This window comes from Benincasa hispida, chromosome 2, assembly GCF_009727055.1.
Source record: "Benincasa hispida cultivar B227 chromosome 2, ASM972705v1, whole genome shotgun sequence".
Classification (NCBI taxonomy): Eukaryota; Viridiplantae; Streptophyta; class Magnoliopsida; order Cucurbitales; family Cucurbitaceae; genus Benincasa; species Benincasa hispida.
Genome location: NC_052350.1, coordinates 39,279,796 through 39,305,342, shown reverse-complemented (window position 1 = coordinate 39,305,342; position 25,547 = coordinate 39,279,796). Strand labels below are relative to the sequence as shown.

At 30.9% G+C, this 25,547-nt stretch overlaps 1 protein-coding gene across 1 annotated transcript; it reads right to left on the bottom strand.

Moving 5' to 3' along the window:
* Positions 1-4,170: 4,170 nt before the first annotated feature.
* Positions 4,171-6,794, bottom strand: LOC120071850 (AT-hook motif nuclear-localized protein 17-like). The gene is made up of 2 exons (XM_039024244.1): positions 6,230-6,794; positions 4,171-4,621 (listed from the first exon to the last, which is right to left on the bottom strand). The coding sequence occupies exons 1-2, from the start codon at positions 6,734-6,736 to the stop codon at positions 4,349-4,351; spliced, it is 780 nt and encodes a 259-aa protein (XP_038880172.1). The 5' UTR covers positions 6,737-6,794; the 3' UTR covers positions 4,171-4,348.
* Between the last annotated feature and the right edge of the window lie 18,753 nt (positions 6,795-25,547).

Genomic DNA, 25,547 nt, shown 5'->3' with positions numbered 1-25,547 from the left:
TTCCTTCCAAGAAAAGGGGAAACAAATAGTAAGTTTTGGTTTCAATTTGGCTATTGAGGCTTTTACTAAAGGAGATTAGGGATTCTAAATTCTTTGTTAAATGGAATTGAAGAATTTTTAATATTTTGTCTAAAAAGTTTTATTGTGGTTCCACCTATTTTTTGTAATCAAATGTTCTTCTAGGGTTCTAAATCGTGATTTAAATTGTTGAAAAGTGTGGGGTGTTTTTCCATAATTTACAACTTTAAATTTCTTGCAATTTAGGGACTGTTTTAACATTTAAATTGGATCTTTTTGCACAAAAAGAAATGTTAACTTTAGTTCTTAGTTTTGTTTTAAAAATGTTGTTTTTGCACTATTTTACTGTAGTTTAAATGATTTTTTGGTTTAAAATTGTCAATTATTTAATTAAATGTTTGTAATCTTGGGAGAAAATTTTCAGAATTATTTTTTCCCTAATTTATGAACGTTTTAAGGGTTTTAAAAAGATTGGAAAATTAAGTGGTAAGTGTGGAGCATTAACCCTACCATTTTTTGTTTGTTTTTAAGGTTTTAAGAGGATTACACCCAGAATTTTCAGTACTGTTTTTTTGGGTTCGAAAGTTCTATTTTTCAAAACTCATTATGCAAAAAAATTATTTAAAGTAGTAAGAATACTGAGTAGATAAGGCTGGTTATCTTAGGATTAGTTTTAATCTCATTAAAACATGATTTAGCTTCTAATTAGTAATTTTTTAGATATGTTTAGGCTTTTAGAAAGTTGACATTCAAACGTTTGAATTTAGGACTATAGAGTGAGATCGTGGGATTAATAACTAAGGTAATTAGTTTCCACATCCTTTCCAAAATATAAATTTTGATTATTGTGGTTTGAGAAGTTTTGAAATATGTTTGAAAGCACATTTAAATCATTTAAAATTGTTTGCCTGCTTTAAATGATTTTCTTTTAGAAAGTTTGTTTTATGTGATTTGAGATTTAATTGAGAGCACTTTGTATATATCTAGTTGATTTTATAAAATAAAAGTATATGACTATTTTTTATGATTGAAAATGTTTTGACTAATCTTGAATCGGAAGTGTCACTATTTTGGTTTTGGTTGCTTCTGAAAAGTTCGAAAAGTTTTGAATGATTTGATTTGATAAGGTTTACTAATGAAATTGGTATTTAAAACTACCTGTTGTGTTTTAAATGTTTATGACTAATACGGCTGGGGCTATCTGAATATGCCAGTTTTGTGTTTTGGGGATTGTATAGTAATTTGTTGCAGCCAATTTGGAATTGACGGTTTTCTGTTTTGTCTGAGGCTTATTTGTGAGAAGGCACAATTTTGTGATTTGACATTCTTCGGAATAAAGATTCATGTGTGTGTTGCACTCACATGACCCCACACTTAAGTAGTTTATATTCCGATTAGTTGCTAACCAATATTTTTGTTGTTTGTGGTCGGTTGTTAATCAGCAAATTATGTTGTTCTAATAAATTGGTATTCAATGTTTCTGACTGATGTTACCGACGGGTAAACATTTTTGCTGGGCTATACTGATTATACATCTTTCCTGTTCTATATTTGAAAGTTTTGAATGACTGAAAGTTGTTTGATTTGAAAAGTATGGATTGACTGAAAATTCTATTCGATTGAAGGTATTGACCAATTGAAAGTTTGTGTTTAAAAGTATTGAAAGATATATATTTTAGAAATGTATAAAGGTTTTGTTTATTAAGGTTCTGAAAGGTCACTTGAATGTTTATGTTTTGTTTAAATACTATTTGAAAGTACTGCAGGATTTTGATTGAAAAATTGAAAAAAAAATATTGTTTGTTTGAAAGTTTAAACTTCCATATTTCAAAACGTTTTTTTTAAATGTATTGTGAATTTGATGTGGAAGTTGTTTATTGAGTATAATATATATTCAATTACAATATATATTACTGAGTTGTCAACATGAGCGTAGCTCAACTGGCATAGTGCTTGTACTATCGACTTCGAAGTTAGAAGTTTGATTCCCCACCCCATACTTTAATTACAATACCTTCAAAAAAAAAAAAAAAAAGAAGAAGTTAAGTGAGTATATTTTTACTCATCTTTGTTTTGCAAAATGTTTTTAAGATGAAAGTGTAAGTGATAGTTCTGATAGTGAATGAAAAATTAGCGTTCTGGCATAGCACAAGAGACTAACTCATGACTTAGGTGTATAGACTTTTGACTCTTTGATTGTCATAATTGTTCTTAGTTGTTAGTCTTAGTGATTTCTAATTATTTATTGTTCATAAATTGGTTAAGTACTTTAAGTTTAGTTATTGAATTTTGGCTTTTAGTCTCAAGCCATAGTGTTAAATTGTTAATGAGATTCATTCATCTAGTTTTGATTATGTTTTCTGTATTTTTCTTATAATAGTTATATTGGAAAATACGGGTCGTTACAGATTAGATGTAAAATGAAAAATTCAGAAACTTAATTATTAGATACAAAATTGAAAATTTATGTGCAATTTGATCATCAATTGGTTATTTGTTTTTATTTTTAGCTTTTAGTTTTCTAAAAACATGTATGTTTAGTATCTAATTGAATTTTTAATGTTTTCAATGTTAAGAACGTTTAAAAAATGTTTAAGAAATTTAAAAAACGAAAACAAAATCATTTTCAAAAACTGTTTTAAAATGTTAAGAAATTTTTAAAAGAGAAAGAGGAGAGAGGGGGAGAATAGGCAGGTGTGAAAGAGAGACAGAGAAATATAGTATATGCATGAAAATGAAAAAAAAAAAAAATAGAATTATGGAGACTTCTGTTTAGTTTCTCAAATTTAGTTTATAAACATTTTTTTAAATTTAGAAACAACAAATACAAATAATTATCAAACAAATCTATTTATTATTTTTTTTTTTATAAAATGAAGATGAACAAAAAAAAAAAAAACAGAAATAAGTTATCAACCAACCTATAAATTTATGAATACTATTTTATCTATAGCTTTTATCTAAACCAAATATAGTTTGCACCGATGTTTTAAAAAGAAAGTAAAAATTTGAGAACTGAAATAGTATTTTTCTTATTTTTATTTTTAAAATTTGACTAATATATGAAGTATTTATTTAAAACGAAAAAGTCCAAACAATAAAATTAAATTTAGAAGAGTGAAAACATAAGTTTAATAAATACAAAAGAACAAAATCATTACCAAATCCAAAATAGATCCTAAAATTAAAGTGAATTTCAAGTTTTAGAAAAAGAAAAAAAAAAATTTTAGTCTACGAATTTTTAAAAATAGGTACAATTGGTCTCTAAAGTTTTAATTTAGCCAATTTAGTCCATCTCTTTTTAAAAATAGATTTAAAAGGTCTGAATGGTTATTTTCTATCGAATTATCTATTTATTATTGCTATTTTAAATACTGAAAATATTATAAATTTGCTCCACCCATCTCAATGGACCTTTTTAATTCCACTGTGTCTTCTTAATCTAGCTCAAAATGTTTTGTTAACTTCATGTTTCCCTTTAAAATTTTCAACTTTCATCACCATTTGCTAATGGGTTGTTTCCTCTTATTTATTTTTTTTACTAAAGCTGTTGACATTCAGGAGTAGAACGGTTGCCAAATACCTCTAATTTTCAATTTAATTCTGATCATCTTGGAGATAATGTTTCCACTTTTTCCATGTTATGAAATTCAGACACTGTAAGCTTAATCACAATGTTAGAGACAACGAACCTCTGTATATCTCCATAATGCTACGATATTGTTCATATCACATGAAAACCATTCAAAAGGAGCTTTGCTTTTGGAACCACCTCAAAAGGCCTCATATCATAGGAGATAAGGATCATCCCTTTATTAATCGATGTAAGACTTTGACTGTATTTCTACCTAACACACGACATCTCCATTTCAAATAAATCTATTCATACTTGCTAAGTCCTTCAATATTCATGATTAAATTGGTCAAATTGAAATCTTAAGGACTAAATGCACCTGTTTCAAAAAATTGGACGAAAATGATATTTTGTCTTTTAAAAAATATATAAAAATGTTTTTTTTTACATAAGAAAAAGTGAAACAAAAAGAATATGCCATGTATTCATAAGTTAATAACCATTGGATAAAACCCTAAGCCCTACAGCACTTTTTCTTAGATCAATCATCTAACTCTTTCCATTCAAACCTTCCTGCAAAGAAAAAGGAATAAAAACATAACAACAATGATTTTTTTTTGAAAAAAAAATCACATTTAACATTACCAATTAACAAAAAATTGAGCCTCCCAACAAAGACATATTTTTGTAATATCAGTTCCTAGTTGACGATAATCACCATCACCAAAGATGTGTATGTTATGTTGAATAGGGGTTTCAATAAGATGATCGAGAACTCGGCCCCCATGGCATTGCATGGTCCGGGGGAGATGGAGCATTGTATATGCACACCGCCATCGGAGTTGCCGAGCTTGTTGTAGTTGCTGCGACGGGGGACTCATCGGTAGTGTTGATGGCGGGTTTTGCCCCCTCGTCGTCCTCCGCTGTCTCGCTTGGCAGTCGATGGAACACTGGATTTATAAACGTCGCTGCAACCACCACCACGAGACTCGCTGCCGTCACTTTCCCGCCAACTATGCCGCCGAATACCTTGTCAAGAATATGATTTGAAAAGATTAAATTCACCATAACTTATAACAATTTAAGACAGTTTCAAATATAGACATTAAACCTAAAGTATTAACATATATAACTTAATGTAAAAAAATTTTTAAATATGACTAAATTTAAATAGTCTATCAATGATAAACTATCACTGATAGACTAAAACGACGATAAGAGTTTAACAACGATAAATCATCAATGGTAAGAGTCTATCAACGATAAGAGTCAATCGCTGATAAATCTATATTTATAATTTTTTTAAATGATGTTATACTCTTGGTTATTATTCCTAAAAATATTACCAATTGTAATTACCCGATTATTTCTCAAAAAAATTTGTTTCATAACACCAGTATTATTTTGGTTTATTTTCTACTTTGAAAATCTAATTTTGCTTGATAACTTTTCCATTTTTAGTTTTATAGTTTTAAAATTTATACTTAGTTTCTTCTCAAATTTTAAGTTTTAAATTTTTGGTCAACTTTTAAACTTTTCCAAGTGTTTTAAAAACATAGAAAAATTGGATAATAAAACATCAAATTAAAAATAGTGTTTATAAAGTTAATTTTTAAAAATAAAAAAACTACATTTGGTAATCATTGAGACCATTTTTTTTTTAATAATTTAGTTTTGATTTTTGTATTTTGAAAAAATTAAACTTAGAGACACTATTTCCACCTCAAAATATTTTCATTTATATCTACATTGTACCAAGAACTTAGAAAACAAGCAGAATTTTGAAAAATGAAAAAAATGGCTTTCAAAAACTTGTTTTTGTTTTTAAAATTTGTCTAAGAATTCAATTGTTATACTTAAGAAAGAAATTGATCATGGTAAAGAATGAAGAGGAAATAAACTTCCTTTTCAAAAACAAAAAACAAAATAAAATAATTATTAAATGATATTAATTTTTTATTTTTGAAATTTGTACTTATTTTCACACCAAATCTTTAGAATAATTTTTCTTTTTTTTTTTTTTAACAAATATTTAGTTAAATTCTAAAAATAAAAACAAGTTTTTGAAAAACATTTTCTTTTGTTTTCAAAACTTAGTTTGGTTTTTCAAACACATTTACAAAAAGTAGACTACACCACAAAGAAACTCTTATACACAATTAATGCTTATAAGTTCAATTTTAAAAAAAATAAACATAAAAAAAATAGTCTTCAAAAACGAGACTTACATGGTTATCATTCCTAAACCTTAAGACGTAAGCCAAGTTTTTAAAATAGACATAAAAAGAAAGTAGTTTTCAACTTTAGTTTTTGTTCCCTTCTTTAAATCTAACTTAAATTTTAAATTTGTTTTTCCCCTTTTAAGTTTGGAAAAGACTAAAACAAAATGGGAATGAAATGAAACCAATTTTTTAAAATCTAATTGGTATAACACATTCAAAAGTCTTTATTCTTCAATTAAGAGTAAATAGTTACTAAACTAAGCTTAAGATTCAAGCAAAAGGTACTTGAAAGTGTTGAACTTGATACTATATTTAAATCCTCTTAAAATTATTTATCGAGCCTTAAACAATAAAATTAAAGGAAAAAAAAAAAAAGAATAATTAAATTTAAGATACCAATCGGATTTAAACTCACCTGACCTTGAGCGCCAGCAAGACAAATCCCGAAAGAGGAAGAGGAAGAAAGAGGTTTAGAGGAAAACGGCGTCGTATTAGCAAGAAAAGAGCCGGAAAGAGAAACAAGGCTGAAAGGTCCATGAAGGGATAAATTAGTAGAATGCGACATAGGGTGTCGTAACGTAACATTAGAAACGGAGCCAGAGCCGCTAAGGACAGTGAGGCCGACATGTCGTTTTCGAGCGAAGTTAAGGAGAGTATCGACGACGTCGTTTCCGGCTGAGATCTCGATCACTACAGGCTTCATGCTTGATTCATTCTCTTTGGTTATAACTATTGGAGGCTTTGGTTTGTTCTTTGATCCAGGTGGCCTTCCACGTGGCTTTTTGATGGATGAGTTGTCGGTTGACGACATTGGGGTTTTGGGTTTTGGTCTGGTGGTGGTTGGAGGGTTGTGGTCGGAGGAGGAGGAGGAGGAGGTCGGAGGTTGGTGGGATAGAGAAATTGCTCCGCCGTAGTCCGCCATGGGAAACCAGCTGAGTCAAGTTCAAGAGAGAAAATATTGGAAAATGGAAAATTGGGAATTGGTGTTTTTGGGTTTAGAAGGAGAGAAATTTCTTTGAATATAAAATAAGAGGGTTTTTTTTTTTGGTTATGTGGGCCCATTTGGATTTTGGAGAGAAAGGAGTGGGACCCATTTCTAGGGTTTTATTTTACATTTTCTTTACCTTTTAATTAGGGTTTTAAATTTGGTTGAGTTGTAAATAAGGATGTCAAATTTTTCTACGGGACGGGCTCTGTGGGTCCCACTGGGGGGAATTTCTTGTGAGCTAAATGGGAACGGAGATAGGAAATGCATTCCCGTCCCCATCTCGTCCCGAATAGCTTTTATAATATTTATTTAGTATAGTTATCTAATGTTATGTTAATTATGTTCAAATTGAATGTTTAAATTTAGAATTATAATGTGAATAATTTGATTTATATTTTATTTTTTTTACTAAAAAATATTAATTAGTTTTTTTAGGCCAAAATTTGAGTAATTTATTTTTAAATTCAAAATTGTCATATAAAATTAACCATAATTAATAATTTAGTGATAAAATTTATTATTTAATTAAATTTGATCATATTACCGATTTAAATTATTTAGTTTTTTTTAAAAAAAGTAACGGGGAAAAATCGGGAACCCATCTCTGTGAGAATTTCCATAGGGATGGGGAATGACATTTCCGATCCGCCTCGTCCCGTGGACATCTTTATTATAAATATAGCGACAAACTCAATTATTAAGAGATAATTTTTTTTTTTTAGAATTATTAAAAAGGAACACTCTTTGCCCAATTTTTCGACTACTTAAACTTTACATTTCCTTCTGGTAAGTATCGAAAATTGAATTTCGCGATAAATGTTGTGTATGTATTTTTTTATTTATTTAAATCATAATTTTTAGAAAAAGTTAATTAGTTAAAATTTCAGTTAGACAAATTCCGCATTTTTTAAGGAAAAAAATTAACGAATTCCAGTTCTCTTAGTTTTATTTTATTTATTATTTTTTTTACCGTTTCCAATTCAAAATTTTCAAGTACATTTGAGTTAGTTATTTTAAACTTAAATTTATGGAATTTTTGTAAGAGGATATTTTTTTTGGTTATATATATATTTTTATTACTATTCTTTGTTTTGAGTTTTTTTTTTTTTTTTTTTTAAAAAAAAGTTCAATAATTTTCCGTAAGAAATAGAATTGTGGAATTTCCCCCATTTTTTTTTTTCAATTCTTAAGGGAAATTTCAAGTAAGAACCTTTCTTTCAAAAAAAAAATTCAATTCTTACAAAAAAATAAAAAATAAAAATACCGATGATTTTTTTTTCCCTATAAGGTCTAAAATTGAAGTTGGATTTATGAAAAGTTAATAGCAAAAGATAAAATGTAAAACACTTGAATGATGGACAAATTGATATTTTTACCTTGTGAAACTTTCCACTTAAAATCTCACCAAGTAAGAAAGAGTTTAGAAAAAGTAGTTTTATTTTATTCATTTATTTTTTAAAAAAGAGATGTTAGTTTTGTAAGGTGAAAATTTTTTTATTTTAAAAATAACAATTTCTCTTATAGTTTTTTTTGCAAAGGTAATTTCCCTTATAGTTGCTTTGTAAAAAGAGATTGCATTAAATTACTTTGAGGTCACATTTAATAATACATAATTAAAATTGTAGCAATAGTAATGGGTTTACATTCATATATGAATTTTAATGGACCTTAATTGTAGAGGGAATGTTTGGTGGGATCCTTGGCTGCCGGGGGGCGTGATTTTGGATTCATACGGGTCTACAATGGTTCATGATGCAAGGAGTAGTTTAGAAGCTCGGTTGTCGGAGTTCATGGATGGTGAGGGAGGTTGGAGGTGGTCTACAATATCTTGGGAGCTGCTTGAGATCTGGGATCTTATCTAGGCAGTGGGGTCTAGAGTGAGTGGAAAGGATTATTGGGTTTGGGTGTCAGATGCTAGTGGTCGGTTTTCTATCGCTAGTACTTGGGAGAGTATATGTCCTCGTTGTCCTAGGGTGTCTTGGGTTGGTATTTTGTGGGCGGGGGTGGTATCTCGCGTCACTTCTTCTGTGCGTGGTTAGCAGTGAGGGACATGTTGGGTACGCGGGATTGGTTGAGGAGTTGGGATGTGTTATCAGAGGGGGGGTGTCTTTTGTGTGGGGGGAGGTGTGGAGTCGCGGGATCATTTATTTTTTGAGTATAGGTTTAAGAGAGAGGTGTGGTCTAGTATGTTGCATCAACTGAGTTCGACCTGTCTCTTATACACATCTAGATGTGTATAAGAGACAGGGGTTTGAGAGAGAGGTGTGGTCTAGTATGTTGCGTCAGTTGGGTTTGACGCATCGGGCTGTCTCTTATACACATCTAGATGTGTATAAGAGACAGGTGTGAGGGGGTGTCTTCTGTGTGTGAGGGGTATAGTCTCGGTATCATTTATTTTTTGAGTATAGGTTTAAGAGAGAGGTGTGGTCTAGTATGTTGCATCAACTGAGTTCGACGCATCGGGTGGCTGGTTGGGATGTAGAGTTGAGTTGGTTGCCAAGTGGGGTCGAGTAAGGGGGTGCGTAGTAAGTTGTTCCGTGTTTTCTAGTGTGCGTCCATATACTTCATCTGGTAGGAGCGTAATCGGCGGCTGCATGGAGGTTGACTGAGGTCGGTGTCTGCTTTAGTTCATCTTATGGTCTCTAGAGTTCGTGCCCGTGCTATTTCTGGTGGGTTGACCTTCTTGGTCTTATCGACCGGTGTCTGCTCTAGTTCACCTTATGGTCTCTAGAGTTCGTGCACGTGCTATTTCCTGGTGGGTTGACCTTCTTGGTCTTATCTAGTGTGTGTATGGATGTATTTTTCTTTTGAACTTCACATTATTCTCTGTTTTGTTGTAGTCCCTTGTTTGTGGGGTTTTGGGTACTTTTCTCTGCCTTTCTTCCTGGTGGTTTGCGGGTTTGCGTTTTTGTGTTGGTTTGTTCTGGTCTTATCCCGTTGACTTTGTTTTGGTTTTTTTGCCCTGTTGTTGCTTATGCTTTGTTGCTTTGATGCCTTGATACTTTGATCCCGGACTGTGGGATCCCCTTTATTGTTGTATAATAATACCACCTATTCTAAAAAATTGTAGAGGGAATGAGATTCTTTAATAGGGTTTACAACAAATTGATGCATTCGTAATGAAAAAAAATTCATTGATGTTGTTTACTTCCATATAAAAGCTTAATGAAATATGATTAGCAAAATGTCTTTTTTATATTTCTAATTTTAATAAAATCTGGCAACCAAATAATATATTATAAGAATTGAAACACCATTTATTATTTTATTTACTTATTCAAATTTTTATATTTAAAAAATTAATGTTTAAATTAAATTTAAAGAATGGCTAATTTTAGAAACAGTAATTGTTAGTAGAATCCTTGAGTGCTACACAAAGATCTATATAATGAAGCTTTGGAAGTAGTCATGGTGTGATTTATGGTTGATCTTTATTGAATAGGAGGTGTACTGAGGTAAAGTAGAGTTAGCCTAGATAAGAGTTAGATGGATGGATGACTATTTTAGGGGAAGCTCGGTGGTTCTTTGTTCGAGGAGGATTGTTGAAAATTCGACCAAAATCGAGTTAGCCTAGATAAGAGTTAGATGGATGGATGACTATTTTAGGGGAAGCTCGGTGGTTCTTTGTTCGAGGAGGATTGTTGAAAATTCGACCAAAATCGAGTTAGCCTAGATAAGAGTTAGATGGATGGATGACTATTTTAGGGGAAGCTCGGTGGTTCTTTGTTCGAGGAGGATTGTTGGAAATTCGACCAAAATCCCACATCCGTTAAATTGAAGAACGGAGATGAGCTCCAAGCCTATAAAAGGAGTTTATGCCATTTTCAAGGCATCCGAGTTAGAGACATTAAGCTTATTGAGCTGACTCTAATTAGATTTCTTTTGTATTCTCTAGTTTGAGAGTGAGATAAAAGGTGTGAGTAATCAAAAGTTTTGAGAGACTGCTATTGTAATTGGGGTCAGGAGAGAAAATTATTCCGTGTGATTGTAGCAATTTTTTACATATAATAGTTTTTTTTTTCTAGTTCGTGGTTTTCCTCCGAGTTGAGAATTTTTCACGTAAATTTTTGTTTTTGTATCCGAAATGAGAGAGTTTTCTCAACAAGTGCATTCAAATTTAAATTTAAATTTAGAAAAACACATGATCATTTTCTTGAAAGAGGAAAAATATATAATCTCCATATAAATAATACTAAAAAAAAACAACAATTTCCCAACAAAATCTATAGTTATTAGTATCCTTAGTTGATATATGGCAAACATAAGAAAAAAGAAAGAAACAAAAAACTCAATAAAAAAAAAAAACTTTATCGTTATCACACGGACGAATGACTTTAGTGTCGTTTGGTAACCCTTTTATTTTTTTCCTTTTGAAAATTAAACATATGGACACTATTTCTACCACTAAATTTCTTCATTTTTTATCTACTTTCCAGCAATGGTTTAAAAAGCCAAGTTTTGAGAACTAAAAACAGTACTTTCCAAAAAGCTGTTTTTGTTTTTGAAATTTGGCTATGAATTCAACCATTATATTTATGAAAAATGCAAACCATTATAAGAAATGCGGATAAAATAGACTTAATTTTTTTTTTTTTTTTAAAAAAACCAAACTGTCACCAAACGACTTTTGTTTTGCGGATTTGAAAGAAGATTGGTATAATATAAAAATAAGATAAAAATAAATGAAGATATTTGAAAAAAAAAAGTTATATTTGCTATTTTAAAAAAGTTTTACTATATACTTAATTATAAGCTCTAAAAGTACTAACCACCCAATTATCCTTTAAACTTTTATTCACAAGAATGCAAGAGGTGAATTGTTGTACATAAAATATTAACATATAAACTAAATATCATTCACCTAAACCAAATATTAATAACGGGAAAATTTGAAACTCGTGAAATGTTTATTTATTAATCTAAATATATTTTTATGATTTTTTTATATTTATAATGTATTTAGAAACATTCATCAATATTAATATTTTATTGATATTTCTATCATTGAGACCTCAATATTTTTGTTAACATTAACATTTGAAACTTTGCTTTTAATCTATAATAATGAAAATAATTGAAGAAGTAGATTTGTTTTTTTTTAATAGATTAGGTACATATTTGGTATATATAGTTTGAATATAGTATCTATTCCAGTTTTGTGGTTTGAAAAGTTTCGATTTAGTTTCTATAGAGTCAGTTTTAATTTGATTTTTATGGTTTAGTCAAATCTCATAAATGATTTCTTTTGTTACCATATTAACCATTTTTTTTCCTTTTTCGATATTATTTATTTGTTTTCATGTGCTAGTTAACCGTATTAGCGTTTAGGAGAAAAAAACAAAAGAGAATAATAAATGGGTTTTCAATTAAGTGGAATACAATTGGTACGGTTTAACTAACATATAACATTGAATTGAAGTTTTTCTTTTTTCTTTTCTAAGTATAAACTTTAGAATTATAGAAGCAAAATTAAAACCAAACAAAATTCATAGAACCCAAATTGAAAAATTTTAAAATATAGAGAGATCAAATCGAAACTGTGTTCAAACGTTTTGACATAATTGTAGTTTGTTTAGGCTTAATTAATTTAATTAATTTCAAATTTAGCCTTTATAGTTAAAAAAAAAAAAAAAATCAACTTAATTTCCATGATTTTTTGGGTCAAAATTTACAGAAGATCTTTGTTGTTAACATATATATATATTTGATTGAATTGTGATATTTAATATTAATTAACCCATATAAGCATATAACTCAACTATTAGTTGTAACAAATATTCAGTTATTTAAGCCCATTTTGTAACCCTTTTGTTTTTTTAAAATTAAACCTATATCATCACTATAAGAAATCACCCATTTTCCAACACTTCAAATTTTGGGAGATCTATGTCGTTGAGAGTTTGGTCGGGATATGTACGTTGGGAGTTAAACACATACCGTCGGGAGTTTAATTTCAGAAATTCAAATATGAACTTGAGCTGTTAGGAGATACAGAATACGTTTTTCGTCGGGAGATTGTCATTTATTTTTATTTATTTTTTTAATTTGATATGAATAACCTATACAACATTATTAAGCAACTAAAAAATATTCACATAAAAAATAAAAACAAACAAACAAAGTGCATAGTATTCTTTTTTTAAAATAGACAAAAGTTGGAAAAATACATAAAAGAAACAAACAAACAAAAGAAATGTCTTCACAAATGTCTCCAACACGACCTCTCCAACACATATCTCAAACACAACATCTCCAACAAGATTTCTGACCTTATCTCCAAACAACATCCTACAAGAAAACAAAAAAAAAAAAAAAAAAACCATAATTTTTAGTTCCTACAAATTTTAGAAAACAAATAAAATCCTACATCCTACAAAACAAAGAAATGAGTAACAATCTTACAAAACAAAGAAAATCAACACACTTCCAACATTACATGTTCTCAACCTGAAACCCACACAACCACACAAAGACCACAAGTTACACTCCAAAAGAATAACTTATCTTAACCCATCCCAAACAACATTTAAAATTCATAAAGTTCCACACAACCCATCCCAAACTCATTCCACACATCCCACACAACATTCAAAATTCATAAACTTCCACAAACAAATAAAAAAACTCAAAGTTGAACTCCAAAACAAGTATAACCAATCTCAACCCAATCCTCCACAATTTTCAAAATTCATAAACTTCCACAAACAAACAAAAAATTTCAAGTTGAACTCCAAAACAAATATAACCAATCCAAAAAAGACCCAATTACTACTATGTGTTGTTGTTCATCCACATATTAGTGCTTCCACAAGTATATTTTAGATAAAGTAATATTAAGGTAAATATTTTATGCTTTTGACAACTACCTTGTCATAATTTGTCATACTTGTCAAACCTAAGCACACCTCAATTGAAATCTTTTCACATGTATATTTTTAAACGGAAAAATTCTAGTACCATTTATCATTCGTTTATTTCGTGAACTCCACATAATTCTTAAATTCTAATATTGTCACAAGTAATAAATGGACATATTTCCCATTCTACCGTACAACTAGAAAATTTTCAGTTTTACATTAACTATGATGTTTCAATTGGTTTGAAATTTGAATTGCTTATTGTAAGTTTCAATTTCAAATAAGATAATATCTTATTATTGAAATATGTTTGAATTCACTCGACGAGTATGACATAGTAATACATATTTTACAAAGCATCTAATCTCTAACTTTATTGTTTCACATCACATTAACACTTAATTGAAAAACTTTCCAACATTAATCTGTTGTTTTCAACAAAGCATATACGGCAGAATATAAATTCAACGGAATTAATGAACTGGATCCTCCTAAAATTAGAGTTAGATAAGAGCAGTGGGTTGGTTGATCCTCCTAAAATAAATCAAGCATTTTAGGTCTAATAAAAATAAAGGAGAAAAGCTTACCAGGCGAAGGACGAATGTATGACGGTCAACAGATGACGACGAACGAATGGCTTAACGACGGACGAATGGTCGACTTATCGAGGGAAGATGATGAACGGATGAACGATGGAAGACGCGGATGAACGGCGACATTGCTCTCCCTCTCTCGCTTGGTTGGGTCACCCTAGGGTTAAAGAAGGCAAATTTGATCTGCCTTATTCAATTTGGGGTTTTATAACCCATCTCCTGACGGTTATCATGAGCCATCGGGAGATCCTTCGAGAGTTCCTATAAAATAATTCGTTGGGAGTTTGGTCATGCTGGCTTCCATATCTCAAACTCTCGATGCATATTGTCGATCCAATCGGGAGTTTGGACATATCTCCCGATGACTTATATATGACTCCCGACGCTGCCCTTACATAGTCGGGCGAGACCCTCTCTCCAGACGATGTATCTCCCGACGATTGTTTTAGGCATCGGGAGAACCTCTTTTTCTTGTAGTGCATCTACATTTCATACTATGATTTGCATTTCTGTTAAGTAGAATGATTGAATTCTTAACCAAATTCTAAAAACAAAAACAACTTTTTGAAAGCTACTTGTTTTAGTTCTCAAAATTTGGCTTTGTTTTTTTAAACCATTGGTGAAAATAGATAACAAAGGAAAAAATGTGGAGGTGGAAGTATTGTCCATAGGCTTAATTTAAAAAAAAAATAAAAAAAAATAAAAAAAATGATTACCAAACGAGGCCTTAGTTTTTATTATTCATATTATTTTTCTATTTTATAAATAATTTTTTAGGAAGTTATTGAGAATAAGTCATTTTCTCTTCTCCATTTACATCAATCTAATATCAAATGTTGTAAAATTTGTATTATTGACATCGAAGTTAGAGATTCGACTCTCTCACTCTGCCTATTGTAAAAAGAGAAAAAAAAAGTAGAAAAAGTGTTATTTAAACTACTAGAAAAACACATTTATTGACGTTTGTAATTTTAACTACTGAACATTTTTACGAAAATAAATGTCAAGTAGTAGGTAATTTTAAAGAAAAACTTTACAAGAAAAAAAGATAAAAAAAGGCCAAATTTGGGGGATTTTTTGGATTTTACTTCACGCTAACACAATACTTGTTGGAATAAATGGTATGTATCTTTTCATGTAGGGTTACATCTTTTCAATTCCATAAGTTGTATTCTTTGATAAATGATTGTCTCCTTTCATAAATAACCAAATTGAAGAAAGGACACGACTATTCGAATGGCCACGAATTAGTCTATATATATGTCATTTCTTCAATTTGTTTTCTCAACTTTTTCCATAAGAATTTTTTCTCTCATAAAACTATCCTCACTTTTTATAAATTTGTGCAAGTTCGGTATATCCACAAAGTTTAGTTCGTTGATCTTGTGGACAGGGTACTACCCATAAGAAAGGTGATCTATTCTATCTTGAGAGACAATTACTCTCTAAACTCAGATACTAGGGTGAGTAAATTTATCTTAAAGAGACAACGTGAATTCGTTGGGCTCAGATCTTTAATGTATATATTTGGTTTTAGTTTCATGTGCTTTGTATATCACAATTGACTTTGTAAGGTCAAAAGATTGTGGATCCGCTTGTAAAAGGCCTAACTAGAGAGTTGGTTGAAAGTTCATCAAGGAGAATGAGATTAAAGCCTTTAATTTTAAAATGTTAATCAGAGAGGCAACCCAACCTAGTTAACTGGAGATCAAGATCTAGGTTCAATGGGCAAACCGACATCTGAATAACTTAGTGCGCACTACGTTGAATTTTCTCTTACCCATTCTAAGGATGATGAGACAGTGCAAGTGTGGTTTTCGGGTAAGCATTGTGCTTTTAGTGATTTCAATAAGTTGTTGAATAATTATTTATGAAAAGAGCATATACGATATTCTTTATAGGAATCACCTATGTGAGTGTGAAGGGGCCACTTCTATGAGAATTTTAAGGTAAATTCTCTAAAACACTCATGAGACTAGACGGTGTTCAAGGCCAAAATGAACACAATGATGAAAACAAACTTTGTTATAATGAGAAACTGTGCGACTTCAATTGTCTTAGCTTACTCTAGAATGTCTGACAATTCAAGGCATCAAGTCCACTGATTAGCTAAGTAAACTCGATTGGTGTTCATTAGGGAAAGTTCAAAGTGTTTACTACTTATCTCGATGCAGGTTCTTCCTTGGGAAATACCGAACATTTTCCTGTACCTTCTATCTTAATTTGTCAACTTACCATTTATGGGGGGATTGTTGGAATAAATGGTATGTATCTCTTCATATAGGGTTATATCTTTTCAACTCCATAAGTTGTATTCTTTGCTAAATGGTTGTCTCCTTTCATAAATAACCAAATTGAAGGAAGGACACGACTATTCGAATGATCACAAATTAGTATATAAATATTTCATTTCTTCAATTTATTTTCTTAACTTAACTTTTTCCATAAGCCTTTGTTCTCTCATAAAAATTTCCTCCCTTTTTATAAATTTACGCAAGTTCAGTATATCCACAAAGTTTAGTTCGTTGATCTTGTGGACGAGGTGCTACATCCATAAGAAAAGTGATATGTTCTATCTTGAGAGGCAATTACACTCTAAACTCAGGAACTAGGGTGAGTAAATTTATCTTAAGGAGACAACATGAATCTGTTGGGTTCAGATCTTTAATGTATATGTTTGGTTTTAGTTTCATGCACTTTTGCCTTCATAATAATCCTAAAGACAAATTTAGTACATCTAGGTCTCATGTCTGATAAAATTCATTCATCGTGCATCTACAATTCTTGTTGAATCTATTTTAAAACTAAAACCTTTGTCTTCATGAAACTCCAAATTTGTGCAATTTGTTGAATATTTGTGATTTCTTTGGGTGCAATTTTCTTTTTTCTGACATTTGCAGTATGAGATTTTTTGGTTTTCAAATATTTTATTTCGCTTCTTAATGGATTCTGTTGTGTATTCAAAATTTCAGATTGATTTTGAATTTATATTTTAATTTCAAAATTTTGATTCTTGGTTCTGTAATTTTACTTTTCATCACATCAAAAAAGTAATTTGAAGAAGAATTTTGTGAATTTTTCCCATCTTATAACATTCACTCAAATAATTTCTATTATATATACACATTCTTTGTTGATTTTGTTTTATACACAATTTTTGGTGGTCTATTTTAGAAGAAACAATCCTCCTTATATAATTTTTTCATAGATTGAAAATATATCTTTGTCATTCATATAATTTTGGTACATATGCCTTACATATTATGTTTTAAAAATTAATTTTTTTCATATATTTTTTTATATATGTTATTTTAGATATCTCTAATAGATATATATTGATTCTATTACACAATTGTTTTATGGTTTGAAAAGATATTGAAATTGTTGGAACTATAAATATACACGATTATGGTGTAGTTTCATCAACCTTTTAGTACCTATAACCATTTTGTTATGAATGCCTTATTTAATGGTTATGTTGTATTTAAATGGCCGGTAAAGAAATAAATTTTATTGGATATAAGCACTTTATTATGTGAATTTTGTTGCGTGTAAAACATAATTGATAAAGGATAATATGTATATCAGTTATATGTATGGCCAAAGTGTTGCATTGTTCATGTAATATTTTTTTTAATTGGCGTATTGCAGTCCATTGTTACTATTATGCATAACAAATATCAAGCATTAGGATTTTACGTTGTTTTATGTTTCAAGAATAATTAATAATGTCTCAACTTTATTTGTTGCCTTATTTGATTTGAACTTGTGAGAACTTGTTTGGTAAAGTTATTTACTTTGTTTCACAAATATTTGGTGATTGGTTTCACATAAATGTCGTTAATGATACGAAATTGTTGTACCATTGGTGGAAATCATAGAAGAAAAATTATGAGAAATTTGATTTCAAATGATGACAACGGGATATTCCAATCTCCCTTGCAACTTGGAATATGGCAATTTTTTCCAAAAAATAAATGCTATTATAATGTTGAAGGAGAAGCCGGTTACTTACACTTGAGGCATAGAAAGATATACAAAATATTTATGTAAGAGCCACATTTTGAGTGGACTAGATAACACACTATATAATGTGTGTAGTGGTGGATTTGAAAAAGAAAACTATGGGAATCATTGGAGAAAAACAATATATACAAGACATAAGATGTCATAGCAATGAAATTTATAGTAAAAAATTTTCTGATATATAAAATGATTGATTCCAAAATCGGGATAAGACACATTTTGTGAATGTGTCTCTCCATAGTTGAAGGTTAATTATATTTTATATGGAATTCCATAGATGAAAATATAAGAAATTCCTTCTAAATTATGGAAAGGTTGAAACCTTCTTAAAGTCTTATGTTATTGTGGGATATTTGGGAAAAGTGATTATTCCCCGTTATAATCCAAGTTTTAGAATATTGGATACAATTTAAAAAGAGGTTAGAATATGTTTGAGTGGGCTACAAAATGTTTGTATAGTATTCCTAAAGTCAACCGATACCCTTTTAGTATATAATAATAAGTCTTGACATTTATGATGAAGACTTAATGCAATTAGACTACTACTTTCTAGTGGAATTATCACAATTGACTTTGTAAGGTCAAAAGATAATATTGCGGATTTGCTTGTAAAAGGCCTAACTAGAGAGTTGGTTGAAAGTTCATCAAGGAGAATGAGATTAAAGCCTTTAATTTTAAAAAGTTAACCAGATAGGCAACCCGACCTAGTTGACTGGCGATCCCAAGATCTAGATTCAACGGGCAAACCAATCTCTGGATAACTTAGTGAACATTGTGTTGAATTTTCTCTTATCCATTCTAAGGATGATGAGACAGTGCAAGTGTGGTTTTAGGGTAAGCATTGTGCTTTTAATGATTTCTATAAGTTGTTGAATAATTATTTATGAAAAGAGCATATACAATACTCTTTATAGGAATCACTTATGTGAGTGTGAAGGAGCCACTTTTATAAGAATTTTAAGGTGAATTCTCTAAAACACTAATGAGACTAGGTGATATTTAAGACCAAAATTAACATGATGATGAGAACAAACTTTGTTATAGTGAGAAACTGTGTGACTTCAATTGTCTAAGCTTACTCTAGAATAGTTGACAGTTCAAGGCATCAAGTCCACTAATTAGCCAAGTAAACTTGATTGGTGTTCACTAGAGAAAGTTCAAAGTGTTTACTACTTATCTTGATGCAGGTTCTTTGTTGGGAAACATTTTCTTGTACCTTCTATCTTAATTTGTCAACTTACCATTTATTAGGGGGAGGAGGGGATTGTTGGAATAAATGATATGTAACTCTTCATGTAGGGTTACATCTTTTCAATTCCATAAGTTGTATTCTTTGATAAATGGTTGCCTCCTTCCATAAATAACCAAATTGAAGAAAGGACACGATTATTCGAATGGCCATGAATTAGTCTATAAATATGTCATTTCTTCAATTTGTTTTCTTAACTTTTTCTATAAGCATTTTTCTCTTATAAAACTTTCCTCCCTTTTTATTAATCCGTGCAAGTTTGGTATACCCACAAAGTTTAGTTCATTGATTTTGTGGACGAGGTGCTACATCCATAAGAAAGGTGATCTGTTCTATCCTGGGAGGCAATTACTCTCTACTCAGGCACTAGGGTGAGTACATTTATCTTAAGGAGACAACGTGAATTTATTGTGCTCAAATCGTTAATGTATATGTTTGGTTTTAGTTTCATGTGCTTTTGCCTTCATAACAATACTTGATATTTTAAAAATGTCAAGTTTAATCTATGTTTTCTTGTCATGTTTTGAGTGTCAAGAATTAATTAATAATGAGGTGTTTACTGTACTTAGTTTTTTTTATTAGTTATATTCTTTGAAGGGATTGAACCTCATAGCGAAAGCGAGTAATATTTTTTTTTTTGCTTTCGATTTTCGTTTTAAAAAATTCAATACACAAAAAAAAAAATATATAGAATATTCAAAATGATGTATATTTAAGCTAAGCATCTAAATCAAATACATAGATGAAGATCTCATACCCTTGAACTATTTTTCAATATTTTCCAGATCTTTAAGAGTTTCACCAACTCTTTCTTCTCGTGTTGATCTCCCAAACGAGCAGTGACGCTGTCATCAGATCTTCCCTACTATTCTCTTGGCAAGAGACTGATTAGAGAAAACCCCCTCTTGAAAGTCAAGAAATTTTATTTTTGGGAGAGAATTCATAGAGAATTCCTTTCTTTGTGATCAAGGTTGAGAGAGATCAGAAAGGGAAGAGTTCAGGAATCTCATCCATCCCTCTGCACAAATAACCACACCCTAAAGTATTGTGAAGTGGGATCTGTAACCATCCATTTCACTTTTTCTTTTTATTTAATTAAATCAAACTATTAATTAAATTAAATTAATTAATCAAATAATTAAATAATTAAATAATTAAATAATTTACTAAATTAAATATCTTATATTTAACTAAATATATTTGAATCTTATTCAAATATTTATTTCTCACATAAACTATAGTTTTAATATGAATCTAATTCATATTCTTTAAATATTTGAATCTTATTCAAATACATTGAACCTCCCTTTTATTATATAGTTTAATTTCGAATCTCATTCAAAATTAACTTTATATTATAATATATCTATACACATTATATTAATTGTATCATATACAAGTAATATTATTCCCTTACTTAATCCAAACAATTCAAATTCTTTTAAAACTTAATGGCCTTTGTTTACCTGTTATTAGCTGGCATGGGGACCTAATGGATCTACAGATTAGAAGCTCCAATAATTCGAGGTTAGTTAATTAAACTTTTTAATTAAATTAACCAACATTCATTATTTATGGGCCACTCTACTAATGACCCACAACTGCACTCTTTGTACTGTAGAATATTTTTACGTCTATGGATTTAACAATTACAGTAGGTCCATTCACGGATAGTTAGTAATTACAACTGGGTCAAATTACCGTTTACCCTTATAATTACCTCTTACTCCTTATGTACCCTTGATCCCTTCAATGAATAATATATGTATGGTCCTACGATAAACCAAGTTCCTCTCGGGCGAATGAGAGGACGGCTACCCTTTGTTCAAGACTCGGAATCAACACTCAAGAGAACAACTCCTCTACATACCCTAAAGGTAGGAAGGAGTGAATTTCATCTTGTGTCGCTATGTTCCTAGTTCTCTACTCGGAAAATCCCCTAAATGGTAGGCTTATTGAGTCAACGACTTGGGCCACTCTCACCCATACAAATTAAAGGATTGCCCTCATATATAAAAGTCTATAACTCACTTAGGATTGAGATCAAGTTATATGATTATCCTATGAAATATTAATGTCTTCAGTCAACGGTCTTACAAAGTGAGATTAAATATTTCGTGGTCCAATCTTATACAAACTCTTTGTATAGGATATCTCTACTTGTATGCCTCCATATGAATGATTTGAATCACATTGTTTGTAATACTTTGCAACAATGGTAACATTTAGAGAGTGGACTATATCCATAGTGTTAACAGGATAAGACACCTAATCTTATTAATATACTATAGACCATTTAGGTTATTACTTGAACATGATTCACTTTTATGTCCACTATATACTGTTCAAGTCTCATAAAATAATATTGGATTTTTTCGTAACGGATAACTCTAATTAATGCATATTTAAATTAATCAACTATTATTGCAGATAACTTATTAACTATGGGGCTTTAGAGGATACATCGTTGAAAGGAAACATGAACACTCGTGCGGAAGAGGATCGTGTCCAAATTTTATCTTTTTAGAAAAATGAAATTTAAAGGACGAAAAACATATACATTTAATTCACAGCAAGCTACAAGAACAAAAAGAGGAAATTAAGATTAGAATAAACATACCCTTGAAGTCACAAATTCTTCTCAAATTCCTCTTCTTGATCACGAACACTTCACACTCCCTTTGAACACGTCAAATCCAACAATGCCAAAAAACTAAGGTTGGACACAACCACCTGATTACCTTGGTATTCTCTTTAGGGTGAGAATCCACAAGAGTTGTGGGCTTTGTGATAATTTTGGAAGAGGGAGAGTTTGAGAGGAAATTTACAGAAAACTTATGTATTGGGAGTGGAATGATTGTACTGTGTAAAAAAAAAGAAGAAAGAGAGAATCCCTCAATTAACTCCCACTCCCACGATTAACATTGAGAGAAATAAGGGGATGGAGTTATGCATAACCCCCTCCCTGAATTAAATTCAAAACCTAAAAAATAAAAAACTATTTTTTTAAAATTTGATTTAATCTATATTTGTATAATAACTAATTTAATATATATAACATATATTAAACTATATGTTATATCTCATATAACATATAATCTATAGTTTATATTATCTCATATGTAATATAACCTATAGTTTAATATTCTCTCAATTAACATATAGTATTTAATATGAATCAAACTCAAATTAAAATTAACCTATAGTATTTATATGAATCATATTCATATAAATAATATTCAAATCATATTAAAATATTTATTTTCTCTAAAAAAAAACTATATATTATAATGTATCAAATATATTATATTAATTATATCGTTAATCTGAACAATTTAAATTAATCCAAAATTAATTTAATTCTCAATAATCCCAGTTGAGCTACCAAGGGGACCTTATGGACCTATAGATTGAAGCTCCAATGGTACTTGGTCAATTAATTAAACTCTTTAATTAAATTAACCAACTTCCATTGACTGCTGGTCACTCTACTAAAGACTGATAGTTGTACTCTTCGTACTACAAATATATTTTTGTGTCCATTGAATATAACCAATCAACGTGCATCGACTCTTCACAAATTGCTCGTAAGTATAACTGGGCGAAAATTACCGTTTTTCTCTTTTAGTTACATTTAACTCCTTAAGTACCATGGATCCATCTAATGAACAATAAGTCATAGTTCGACTATGACCAAACCCTTCTCGAGCTAGGAGAGGGTGTGGTGTCACATTGTTCAAGCCCAGAATCGGCCTTTAAGCGAGCAATTTCTCTACTTACTCTAACTATAGAGAATGAGTGAATTCCTTTTCATGAAACTACGTTCCCAACTCTCCAATCATTCAAATCCATAAAATGGGAGGCATATTGAGTCCGCGATACAGGCCATTTTCACCTATGCAATTCAAAGGCATGAGTTCACAACTCACTGAGGATTCAGGTTAAATGACTTATAGTCATCCTGGTAAAATGTAAGTCTCTTCTATCTGAAGGATCTCATACTGAGAATTCCATGAGTGGGCTTAGATCGCTCCGATTTCACAGTGACTGAAACATAAACGATATACATTCCATACAAATAGTTATGCATATTAAACTCATAATCGGCATGCTCAGAATACAATAAAACATAAGGAAAGAGTTCATACCAGATGAAGATACTCTTCGAACGACTGAACCCAAAGCAGCGGAAAACCTCCTACCGATCTACCAGAACCCGGCGAGTCTGTCGACTGCAACAGCACAATCAGAACGTACACAAACAATATGCGGGGATGACACCACCACAAGAGAAACCGGGTATCTTCGGTGTAAAAAACCCAAAGAGTGGGCTCTGGTGAGTTTGGTAGAGAACGGAGGAGAAGACGTCGTGTAGAAGATAAGCAAGTGGGAGATGAACTCTGCTATCGTATAGCTAAAATGCTTATCGTATAGTAGAGCTACACGATCGTTTAGGAAAGATGTATACAATCGTTTAGAGAACGCGTGAACTAGACGATCGTTTAGACGAATGGGCTTCTATCGTATAGGCTCTCATGATCGCTCTTTCACGGATTCTTTTTGAGCACGGATGATACGAATGCACGATTGAATAATAAAATGAAAACTTGTTGAATATAAAAAATAATGATGATGATATGTTATATCTCTTATGCACTACTGATGAATGATGATTCAAGTTCTTGTCCCTGGCAACGGCGCCAAAGAACTTGTTGAATATAAAAAATAATGATGATGATATGTTATATCTCTTATGCACTACTGATGAATGATGATTCAAGTTTGTCCCCGGCAACGACACCAAAAACTTGTAATATTGAATTTGTATTTAATCTTTATCTTATGCGTTACTTATGAATGAATATGAATATGATGATGCTCTATGCACTCAAGTGCTTTGCGATAAAGATATTGTTACGATACTACGATCTATGTGTATGCATTGATGGTAATATGCTTCGTAGTATGCGATGATGTAGTGCATGTCACAAGTTTTCTTACGCTGAAACCAAGTATAATCCAACACAAGTTTCTCAGAATGACATGAGGTCGAACACGGGGATTGTTGTTGTTTAGATGCGATACTAGTGTTGTAAATGCGACAGGTTTATCATAAAGAATAAAGAATTTGGTTTGTGCAAAAATGTAAATTGCGATGAAACGTAAATTGCGTAAGTAAATTGTGATGATAAAATAAATGACTAAACTACTAATGATACAGAGTGAGGACTGGCTGTGAAGTTGTACAAAAGAATCTAATGAATGCGGTGGCAAGTCTTGTGAATGGATCAGAAAAAGAATGAGTAGAGGGAAAGGACATTGCAAGTTCATCAATCCCGTTAAGGACGCAACTGAGGTTTCGCTTTCCTTTGGCTTACACCTTTTAGTGATCGGCCGCATTCCCATATGTAGTGAATGCAAGGTTGTTTCCATCTTTGGAAATACTTCTCGCTTTAGTTAACGCATTCTTCCAAGCTTCTCTTGATAGACAGAATGACATCTTCACTTCTGCTCTCACAGGTGAAGATGCCGTTGAGCATGCTAGCTAAACTCACTCGATTACCTTAACAAGGATTAACTCACTCGCTTAATTCTTCCCCTTTACCCAGGGGATTAAGGACACAAGATAGAGAAAATGGATGATAAATGTAGGGAAAGGAACAGAAAGATGATAATGATGACGATAATGATATTTAAATCTAAAGATCAGCGTTTGATACATGATTTGTGAATGAAAGATTAAGGAAAGACGAACACAGTAGATGAATGAAAGAATATAAACAAATACGGAAAGAGTGTCAATGTCTTGACACAGATTCGGATCGAAGACGTTGTGCTTGCCGACGTATGGATGAGATGGAGTGGAAAGCTTCCCTTTTAGGCTTGCTTTCCCAGTAGAGTGACCTCTTGCACAGAGCTTCTGCTTCAGGAATGGGAAGAATTTCTTGCTCAGAGACTCACCTTTCAGCCTTGTCTCGTCTTTCTCCCGGATTTTCTCTGTAAAGTCTTTTCAGACCAGC